This window comes from Alosa sapidissima, chromosome 23, assembly GCF_018492685.1.
Source record: "Alosa sapidissima isolate fAloSap1 chromosome 23, fAloSap1.pri, whole genome shotgun sequence".
NCBI lineage: Eukaryota > Metazoa > Chordata > Actinopteri > Clupeiformes > Clupeidae > Alosa > Alosa sapidissima.
The window spans coordinates 730,301-742,123 of NC_055979.1; the positions used below are offsets into that span (position 1 = coordinate 730,301).

At 38.5% G+C, this 11,823-nt stretch overlaps 1 protein-coding gene across 1 annotated transcript; it reads left to right on the forward strand.

Moving 5' to 3' along the window:
• The first annotated feature begins 314 nt into the window (after positions 1-314).
• dpp4 (dipeptidyl-peptidase 4) lies at positions 315-10,940 on the forward strand. The gene is made up of 26 exons (XM_042080131.1): positions 315-529; positions 793-880; positions 1,039-1,131; positions 1,487-1,587; positions 1,700-1,774; positions 1,893-1,945; positions 2,099-2,165; positions 2,987-3,107; positions 3,631-3,785; positions 4,380-4,477; positions 4,791-4,920; positions 5,194-5,232; positions 5,415-5,513; positions 5,648-5,718; positions 5,835-5,882; positions 6,299-6,423; positions 6,764-6,808; positions 6,963-7,061; positions 7,159-7,228; positions 7,317-7,511; positions 8,577-8,631; positions 8,722-8,821; positions 8,949-9,007; positions 9,087-9,159; positions 9,752-9,825; positions 10,413-10,940. Exons 1-26 carry the CDS (start codon positions 527-529, stop codon positions 10,503-10,505), a joined length of 2,229 nt encoding a protein of 742 aa, XP_041936065.1. The 5' UTR covers positions 315-526; the 3' UTR covers positions 10,506-10,940.
• Positions 10,941-11,823: the final 883 nt, after the last annotated feature.

Genomic DNA, 11,823 nt, shown 5'->3' on the forward strand with positions numbered 1-11,823 from the left:
ACTCACGACATTCAGACAGGCACAAAAAGTTAACGGCCCACCGGGAATCCTCCCGCAGCTCCCGATAGCCACTCCGGGGCGCCCCCAACACATTTGTCGCCCTAGGCAATTGCCTAGCTCGCCTATAGCAATCGCCGGCCCTGGTAATTAGTAATGAATCATCTGATGTAGCTACGACAGTTACACCCTAAACAAAGCGCACAGGACCTGTACAGTATATTTGATATGCAGGATATGTCTACTGTGCTGAAAGCAGAGCAAGGTTGTCCATATCAGCCCTGTTGGTTAGCCAGTTTTACCTGGGCGAACTTTAATCTATCGGAATTTTATTGTCTAGGCTACTTTACAACCGATGTTCAGATAATATGTAACACATTTGTTAGCTGTGCTCGTGTTTTTTTTTTTCTTTTCTTTTTTTGACGGAGTACCCTAGGTTGGAAGTAACTGGCTACTTTTCATGTCCACAGTGGAAACACAACATAAGACGTGGATTTGACCTAACCGACCAACAACCCTATCCACCGCAATGGTCAGTATTTTGAAATAAAAATTCAACCAACTTTGATACAGCCTTGCGTAGATATACTAGCCTATTTCCTTCAGGGCTGCTTCAACGACTGTCCTAACGCAATCAATTTAAACGAATTAATGAATGATTGAGCAACTGAATGAAGGAGCAACTTCTAGTTTTCTAATGAGCAAAAAGGAAGCAAACTATGTTAAAATAGTAACCTGAAATTTGTAGACTTGATTTCTTGTATTGCATAGCCTTTTTATTTTTATATCGCACAGAACACTATCGGCAAGTGGATCTTGGGAATTTTTGGGTTGGTTGTCGTTGTCGTCTTGATAGCTGTCCCCACTACCATATTTTTGAACGGTAAGTTCCAGTCTGCACTAGATAGGTAATTCAGTGGTGGGATTACTGTAGCCTAAATAAGATAACCCAGTACAGGTTCATGTGAAGTTGATTTGGTAGTCTATAGTTTGCTGCCAAAACTAGAAGAATCTAAATGTGTATTTGTATGTGCTTTTAAGAGGAGAAGATAGAAGCCCAGCGGACATTTACTTTGGAGGACAACTTCAACAGTAGCATCCGGGCAAGGTCCTACAACTTGCGCTGGATCTCAGGTAGGCCTGCATCACACTTTTACTCTGTAATATTTCCCAGACAGCATACACGTCACAGCTTCTTAGCATCTCCTTCTCAACCAGTTTTGGTGAACCAGTCTTTTTGAAATTGAATGTTGAAGTCCAACACACACACACACACACACACACACACACGCACACACAGAGAGAGAGAAGTTGTCCCTCCAACAACCCCCCCCCCCCCCCCCCCCCCAAATTTCAAGTCAGTTGTTTGTAGCAATTAAATAAACTAAACTGTTCTCCAAAACAGGGAAGGAAGGAGGTCATACTGGGCATACTCGTTTTATTTGCTTATAAATGTTAATTTGATGTATTTTTGTCATCTTTTGAAAAGACATAGATTATGTTCACAGAGGAAGTGATGGCAAAGTCTACCAGCACAGTGCTGCAGCTGTAGACAGTGGAGGATTTGTGTTTCTGGAAAAAGACATATTTGTAAGATCATTTTTTTTAAATATTATGCTAATTGTACCATATTGGTGTGTGTTTGGTTGTGTGTTTTTGACAGAAACAAATAATTATTGTTTCACATTCATTTCCTCATTAGGATCAAAAAGAAGCCTTTGATTATATAATTTCTGGGGATCATAAGTATGTTGCCCTCATGAGTAACTACTCCAAGGTAATGACTCCAGTCAATACATGATTTATATGCCCGTCCAAGCCATAATGTTATGATGACCACAATTACACAGTGATTTTGTCAACACAAATATCTCACCAACCTTTTAATTCTACAGCTATGGAGACACTCCTACACAGCATCCTACCACTTCTATAACCTTACTTCAAAGTAAGAAACTCATTCTTAACCTCATAAATATAGCTATAGCCAGCCCAATGAACTTTAAAGATCGTATAATAGTACACTAATCATTGTATGTCAGCATTTTTAGGAAAATTAAATCTTCATGTACGGTCAGTGTTATTGTCTGATTCCATTTAGGATTTTTGTCAGCCCAAGCCTTCATGAAATCCAGTATCTGGCATGGGCACCAACCGGCAATGCACTGGTATGTATAAGCATTGAAGTACAATATGCTAAAACTTCAATGCAAATCATTTGCACTTTAACATAAGATACTAATTATTTTTTATGCAAATAATGTAATCCAAAGATGTGTATCTCAACATCTGTGTAAATCTTTCAAGACCTGTCATGCACACATATTCACTAGTCACATGGCAGGGTCAATGTTATTATATCTATATTACTACAGTGCTTAAAGCCATATCTCTGAGTATTTCACTGATCTGCTGATACTTGTAATACTCACATGTAGGGAGGAGGCTTCATAAAAATGTACTATCTGTACGACTATGTAATGACTGTACTATCTCACTGGATGACTTTATGGCTGCACTGCAGAACATTCGTTTTGGGATTTCTTAGACATTTTCTTTGGTGTGTTCATTGTGTGGGGATGTATCATGAGTGAAGTTGTAAAGTTAGTGTGAATAGTGACTGTGCGATTTTATGATGCAACTTTGGCTCCCAATAAAGTGAGTAAGTCCACAAACTGGACTTGGATATCATGAATATCTTCACATGAAGTATCCTCTAGTATGCTCTAAGATGTCTGGACATATAATAGCTCCATTAAAGATAGTTAAAATATATGATTGTATAATGAGGATAAATAATCAATATTTGCACGTGTGCTCATAGCCATGCATCTGAGAAGATAGATCCATTGAGATAACTCACAACATGTCTTTTGATGTGGCTGGTACCACATGGCCTAAAATGAATATTTAAACAAGGTAGCTCAAACATACAGTAGTTGACAATAATGGTTATTTGCTCAATACATCATATGGATTCTACCTCCAGGCTTATGTGTGGAAGAATAACATTTACGTGAAGGCCAGCCCAACCGGTGAAGTCAAGCAGGTCACCAGTAATGGAGAAGATAATCTGATCCTCAATGGAATTCCAGATTGGGTCTATGAGGGTTAGTGATGCCTGCTCATCCACATTAAACAGTACCCAAACTCAGTCAAAGCAAATGCCTTTCTATACTTTGTCAACAATTACAGACTAAGTCGTTGATCTGTGGGACTTGTGAGCAAGATCCCACAGGGTGAAAGGCTTTCATGTTTATAAGTGGTGTAGAGTTAAACGCCTCTGGAAAGCAGGCAGTATATGAAAATATATCAGGGTGGTGTCAAGTTATAGGTGAAGTCCTTGATTATGATTCACTTCACGTTTTGTTGCATTTTCAGAAATGTGTCACATTCCTCTTGATTTTCATATCCACTGTGTGTGCACTCAAAACTAACTAACTAACTAACTAACTAACTAACTAACAAAGTAGCTTGAACTCAGCCATTCATGTTGCTTAAGGAATTTGATTGGTTGGTGTGCTCAAATATCAACTATAGGCCTATGGGAAACAGGCCTGGTTAGAAAAATATCAAGCTAATGTTTGTTGTCATGTTAATGTGCTGTTTTATGTTATGGTGGTGACTCTGCAGAGGAAATGTTTTCCACAAACCGCGCCTTGTGGTGGTCCCCAAATGGCATGTATGTGGCCTACGCTGAATTCAATGACACTGGCGTTCCCATCATAGAATATTCCTGGTACGGAAAAGGGCAGTACCCAGAGACTGTCATGATTCCCTATCCCAAGGTAGGACTTTTCATACAAAGAACAATCATTAGAGCAACAAATAAGCGGTCCTACATTTGTCTAATAAAACCAAGTTTAGATGTTAATTGGAACAAAAAAAACAATGTTTTTAGGAACTTATTTTTTTATTTATGGTGTCCCACAGTCAGTACCAGTCCTGTCATTGTAAAACATCATTCACATTGGAGCTCTGATTTTCAGTGGCATTTTGAGACGGCTCATTATCAAGCAGAAAGAATTCTTCTACAGTAACAAGGGCCAGGCTAAATTAAGTTTTCTGTCTGCATGTGGACTCTGAACTTGATGTGTGCAGAGTAAACTCAAAGGTCAAACATGACATGTTTGTGTGGGTAACACACTCAAGACTCAAGTCATGCACTTTGCACACACTGCTTTCATCAGTAGTTTTTCCATTAGTGATATAACTTCTCTATTTGAGAAAAGAGAATCTGAGTCGTATACCTATTGATTACATTGAATCATGTACATATTGGTTCATGTGAAAACAAGTACCATATGTTACTGATTTGATTGGGTTTAGTCTGATTTATATTTGTCTCATTATTTTTGTCTCCTTTGGGTTTGTGCCTGAAGCCAGGAGCTGAAAACCCAACAGTCCGCCTGTTTATTGTTGATGTGTCGAACACATCAACAAATATTGAGGTTGTCGTCCCAGGCTCTGTTGGAGCAGAGTAAGTTAACAAAATAGTTGTAAAACATGCATAAATAAAACATCACCAAAGAACAATAAGACAAAGAGTGGATTTAATTTAATTGACTTTGTTTTTGTTTTAACTGCAAGACACAATATGGCATTTAAATGTTCTTATACACAATGGTAAATGAGTTGCCATGGGTGAGTCTAAGGGATTGCACTGTAGATGGTGTAAATTAACTAGATGTGTTGTATACAGTAAATGCCTCCACTGCGCTAAGAGGCCCCTCACACTTATAATGGTTGTCTGTAGCTCTGAATTATTCTTTGATGAACCTTTTCCCAATTAGTGATCACTACCTGAGCACTGTTACCTGGGTGTCAGACATACGCATAGCTGTCCAGTGGCAAAAGAGAGACCAGAGCCATGTGCTTCTGCAAGTCTACAACCTTAATGGAAACAGCTTGGTTATGGGCACAGTAAGTGACCTGTTACTTACTGTAATGCAAACAAGGGGAAATGTGGGACCTATTTTTATACCGGTAGTTTTCAGTTTAAAGGACTTTGTTCCATTTTTATTTAATTAGAGAGAAAATGCCAAATGCCAAATATTTATTTCTAAAGCAAACCATCATATGGGCTTGCACTTTTGGAGAGAAACACTACAGTATACTCAGGTCATACACTATACTGTTACCATTGAGTGGGTGGAAAAAATGGGTGGAAAATCAAATAGTCTTTTTTCTTTCCAGAAACATGAACAAATTATGCAAAATGGTTGGGTTGGTCGGGTAAGTGTTCTGACTTGTGAAGACATACTGACACAAGCAATACTCTTACCCATATTGCATAGATTTCACCTAAATACTATACCATTGATAAGTTGTTTTAATGTACCAATACTACAGGTAATCTACATAAATAATATGTGTGTTGATGAAAGGCCTTGATATCAGAATTCCTTTGCCTTTAGTTTTCACCATCAGCACCCGTCTTTGCTGCAGATGGGAACAGTTTTTACCTTATAGAGAGCGATGCCAATCACTACAAGCATATAAATCATGTCAAGGGAGTAAGTGCTCAGAACACACACACACACACACACACACACACACACAAACACACACACACACACCAAACATACAACAATAGAGAGAGGACTGAATGATCGTCTGACTAATTTGATGATGAACTTCTTTGGCACAGAACATCAACACATTCATCACAAAGGGAAATTGGGAAGTCATCAGTATTTTGAAAGTCACTTCAAACACCATGTAAGCAATTCACACTTGCATCTCCCTGTTACCTCCTGTGCTTGTTACTGCATGCACATATAACTCAGTCTAGAAGAGAATCCTTGTTATTTTTTCATTCTTACTTTTTGCTGCAGATTCTTTGTTGGGAACGAAGGACATCCTGGGCAAAGAAATGTTTACAAGTAAGATCCACATCTCATATTAGTCTCAGAAAGCCCTTACAGCTATGACTTAGAGAAAAGTGTTTCCTATGCCTTTATGTTGACCTGTTGTATATTCACATTACTGTAACTGACAGATTAGAAAAACAGCTTGGAAGTCTCAGGCCAATCACTGTTATGTCATCTCTTGCTATTTCCCATGATCGCAGCATAAACAGGAAGTACTCGCTCTGACTCGTTCTTTATTTTTCTTTCTCTCTCCATCCCTCTCTCTTTCTGTGATTCTCTAAATGTGTATGCTTGTGTATTGTGCATGTTTGCCTGCATGCATGGTGGTGCTTCTGTGCACCTGCGTGCCTGTATTTGTGTTTATTTGTGTTTGTGTGTGTGTTTGTGTGTGTGTACTATATGTGTGCGTGTGTGCGCGTGTGTGACAGGATCACAATCTCAACCACACATTCCAGTCCAGAATGTCTGACATGCAATGTGAACCAGGAGAGGTGCAAGTACAACTCAGCCAGCATCAGCTTAGGCGGCTCCTTCTATCGCATGGATTGCTCTGGTCAGCTTTCCAGTTCGCTGGATATAAACATACACATACACACACACACAGAGAGAGAGACTCACAAACATGTACATGGCACTCAGTTTCTGCATGCTTGCACAGACCAAGCATACAGTAGCTTTCAGGGTGCTTTTCCAATGAGACAGTGTCAACTATAGTACTGTATTTCATAGCTTTAAATGCTTCAGAGTGTGGATACATAAATCAAAAGCAATGGGGCAGAGGGTGCACACACATTTTACATCACACATGCCCAATGTCCCTAACTTAGGAGTGTGTGTATGTGCGATGAAACACTGATATGTTGTAATAAGCTGATGTTCATGTGTCTCTGAAGGTCCTGGACTTCCTCTGTACACCCTCAGAAATACCACTGGTGCAGGTGGGGGAAAAACTACTCAGAAAATATGCTTTATCATTTGTATTATTTCTAAATTCTGTTGTCAACTATATTTTTGTCAAATAGTACCCATCATTGACCAATCATTTTATTTTCATATGCATACATGCATTCTTTTCTTTTCTCATCATACCAGAAATCAAGGTTCTTGAAGACAACCAGCAGCTGGATGACATCCTGAAAGATATTGCCATGCCCTCAGTTATTCACGATACCCTAAAGATTGACAAATATGGTCAGGCTGATGTAAAATGCTTTAAAAATTAGGCTAAGTTAATTCCACACTGCAATTCTCACTTAAGTGAATGATTTATTATTGTACTATTTTATAGACTTATGGTACCAGATGACCTTACCTCCTGGTTTTGACAAGTCCAAGAAATACCCCCTCCTCATTGATGTGTAAGCATTTGTCAGGCAGCACTGAACTGGACCACACACGTTGTGATTGCAGTGATTTTATCTTGATTTGATGTGATGCCCTTTCCAGCTATGCAGGGCCTTGTAGCCAGAAGTCAGACTTTCGCTTCAGGCTAGGCTGGACTACCTACTTGGCCAGCACGGAGAAGGTGATTGTCGCCAGCTTTGACGGCAGAGGAAGTGGTTACCAAGGAGATGAAATAATGCACCTCATCTATAAACGGCTTGGAACCTACGAGGTGGAGGATCAGATAACAGCAGCAAGGTGAAAACAGCTCTCAAACAGCTGAGAAAACTGTGTCAAAACTAGAACCTTTCAAATCTAGAAACCCAAATCTTGAATCTCTGGGCTTCTTTGGTTTATCACCACTATAGAACATTGAAGGCCGATTGTTCTGAGGTTTTTATAGTGTTGTAATGGCATTATATTATTAGGTTATCATTCTCTTCCAAATGTAAATTTGGGAAAAGTAGGCTAATATAAAGATCCTCTGGTTTTCTTTTGAACCTGTTAAATTGGCTTGTCCAGATTTGTCCCAGTGTTAAACTGTATCAGTCAACATGATATGGACATGAACAGTAGTGAATCACCATTTTCTGGCGTTCTTGTTTTGGATTATTATACTGTTATTTGATTGAATAATTGAGAGTAAGACATACGGTACTGCCATACTATATTTCCTATTGCTGTTCTATCGCCCTCTGTGGACTGGTAGTCCACATTACATGTAGTACTGCAAGACATTTTGGTACTTAGTGACTTGACTACTTCAATAGCTGGACACAATTTAGATTAGGCTAGCTAAACGTATTGCTTCAATAGAGCCTTGGATTTGGTATCCAGTATCAGGCCATGCTAACATTCACATAACCAAGAACATTCTTATTGAACCCAACCTTATTTTTGAACCCAACACTCATTAATGCCACCCTCCTATAACTAAATGTACTGTAACTTTTATGTTAAGAGTTTTTGTACCTTAAAATAATGTTTCCAAAATCGTTTCAGTGGTTCATCAACTCGTAATAGGGTGAACGGCACTTTCTGCATTCGCTTCGCGGCCCTCTATCGGCTATAACCGCACTATACTATAAGTTTGCCGGATCGGGTAGCGGATCAGTAGTTCGATGGAATGAGACATGAGAAACTACAAATTTGACTTGCATCTGATGTTGCAATACATCGTACTTTCATAAAATCATGCAACATATTCTACATTGTCTGTGGATTGTTGTGCATTGTTATTTGCAAAGCTGGTGCTGGATAAACAAGTGCGTGCGACAGAGGAAAAGTTCTTTGGTGTTGCTTTAATAAGATATTTTCTCTCAGACGATTCATAGATCTTGGATACATTGACAAAGAGAGGATCGCCATATGGGGCTGGGTAGGTAAACCTTAGAATAAGAATTAATGACTGCCATTGTATGTGTCTGTGTTTTGACTTGATGAACATATGTGTCCTCTTCTTTTTCAGTCTTATGGTGGCTATGTCACCTCCATGGTTTTAGGTGCAGGAAGTGGCGTTTTCAAGTGTGGCATAGCAGTTGCCCCTGTGTCCAAATGGGAATATTACGGTATAAATAGAATAGAAAAATAAATAGAGATGAATCAAATTAAAATAAATTAAGTTTCACTGATGTACAGTATAATGCATACACAGACTTTTTAAATGTATGTCATTTTCGTTACTGAATCCCTTAGATTCAATCTACACAGAGAGATACATGCAGCGGCCACAAGACAACCAGGCATTCTATGATGTAAGTTTATCATATTAATAAATGTATTTCAAGTGTTTAAGAGTGAATTCAGCATGGTGATTGCAATAATTTTCTACAGAATTCAACTGTAACTGGCAGAGCAAAGAACTTTGCATCTGTCCAGTACCTCCTGATTCACGGAACAGCAGATGGTGAGGTTTCTCATTTGACTGACATTTACTTAAGCAACCATAATTATTACAACCTTAATTAAAACAGACTTATCACCGCTTTTATCACCCGGAGAGAAGAAATACTGTTTTCTGATTAGCTGGTGGGTGGCTATTAATTCTGAATAACATGACACCTATGACGTACAGTAGATCTGATAAAAAAAGTTTAATCACCATTCCATATCAATGCTTATGAATGGCAACTTTAACAACCACAGTAGGACGACAGTTGAGCCTAGAAACAGGCTTCACAACAATGGAATCAACTGTAAACAAGCTATCTGTCCACTGCTATCACTGTTAGGGCCAAAGAAAGTTGTACAACAAATTGAACAAGTCGGCTTCTTTTTAAATGGAACAGCTTGTTTCCTTTGTGTGCTATAAAGGCATGATTATTGCCTATAGTGGCAACCGGGTGATAAGCGGGATAACGGATGCTGAGGTGTCCTGTTATACGGAATTAATGACCTTTTTTTTTAGTGGAAGTCATCAGAATGGGCAAAAAAAGCTATGTTGATATTTTTACAATGTTTTTTTGTTTGTTTATGTGCTTGTTTTTTGTTTACTTCAGACAATGTGCATTTCCAGCAAGCAGCCCAGATCTCCAAAGCTCTGGTGGATGAGCAGGTGGATTTCGAAGCCATGGTAAATATGAAGGAAAGAAAATGATCTGGATCATCACAACCCTTAACATGCTTATGTTAAGGGTTGTGATGATAATGACATTGCAGCGACGTTGTGACCTGGTCAGCTGATGATGTTGCATTTTGGTACTGTGAAGAACGGTGCGTGCCACACCATTGTGATCAGGTCAGCTGATGGCATTGCCATTTGGTACCATGAGCAATGTTGCAGCAACGTCCTTACCTGGTCCACTGATAATGTAGCCAGTTGGTAATGTGAATAACATTGCCGCAACGTCATGCTATGGTCACTTGGAAAAGTTGCTATTTGGTACCATAAGTAATGTTGCCGCAACGTCCTGACCTTAATTAAACTCAGCTCAAATTTTTGGTCATTAAATTACGTTGCAGCACGTAATGGCAACGTAACTGTGGTAGCTGGGTAGCCATTATGATACTCAAGGGTTGAAGCATCCGAGGGCCCATCTAAAATGTAGCCTATATAATGATGACAAAATACTTTCATGGTCAAATGCCTGGTCATACCGTTTACCATTCTCTCTACACCTTTTGCAAATCTGTCTCTTTATCTCTCTCTCTTTCTCTCAGTGGTACACTGATGAGGATCATGGCCTTGGAGGCACAGCCAATCACCATGTCTACACTCATATGAGCCATTTCCTGAAGAGATGTTTCGCTTGAGACATGGCATCTGCCTCCCTTTTGACATATGCTCTACCCACAAATAAGGGAATTCTATCATTTATATAGTCTCTCACTCGTATTAAACTGCCTAATAGCACTTTAAATGTAATTTCCATATTTCTTTATTTGAGAGATGTACTGTAGGTTGATAGCTGTGTATTGGTTGATTTTTCTGAGAACGCTGTCTTATGTGGAACAAAACATTATGCAGTTGCAATGTTATTCATGTGGCCTGGATGACCTACAATAAAATAACATTTAAAGGAACCACGCCATACACTTTTCAACTAATTTGAACATTTCCTGAGATGCTTTTGTAAAGTCTGCAAGTCTTTTTATTGAAAAAATGCCTTGACTCAGTTTTCTCATTATGTTGTAGCACCTAAGCTTTTATTTTGATATTAAATTGAGACGGATATGTCTCCAATCACATTGACATATCTTATTATTACATATAATATTGTATTAGCCAACATAAAAAAATGGTTTCCTGTGGCATGACCCCTTTAAAACCGAGACACAATTATTTATGTAGTATTTCATACTGGTTTAATTTGTGAAATTATACACTGATATCACACATCTTCTTTGTGTAATATTGTTTGGAATGACTACAGAATTTTTATAATTGCTTAATGAGCATACATTATGAGTAGTACATATTTATTTTATTTACTTAATTTATCATTTACAAGGATTCATCTACTTCAATTGATTCATGTTGTTTACTTTACATGTTGATAATAAAAGTGGTATACACAAACAAATTTGGAAGAGTGTGATTAATTTATACCACAAGGGCCCATCATAGCTACATAGCAGACATTTGTATAGTCAAAGACACCATTGTTTCAAATGAGGTTTCTCAGTCTAACACACATATATCTCTAAGGAAACAAAAGCCTGCATAAGCATATTTCCTCAGGACAAACATTCTGTGACTAAAAATCTACAAATACTGACTCAGTGAGTCAGAATTTGTAAATTTTACTGACTCTTATATTCTAGACAGATAGATACTTTATTGATCCCCAGGGGAAATTCAAGAATTGTTCTTTATTGATTATTCTATCACATAACAAAAAATTACCCAGTTTCGTGCTGAGCTGGCAGAAATAACTTTCTCTTTTCCTAATTGACAGGATGGCATCCTGTTTTTCCATAGCCGACAGAGCTCTTATCTTTGCTTTCTTGCAGTCTTGCCTCCTTCTCTTTCTCTCTCTCTCTCTTTTTAAACAAACAGAGCACCTAAATTTACCTAGCCCATCGAAACCGGTCCCGGTGTAATGGGTTGGGACTAACGCGCGAGTTTAAC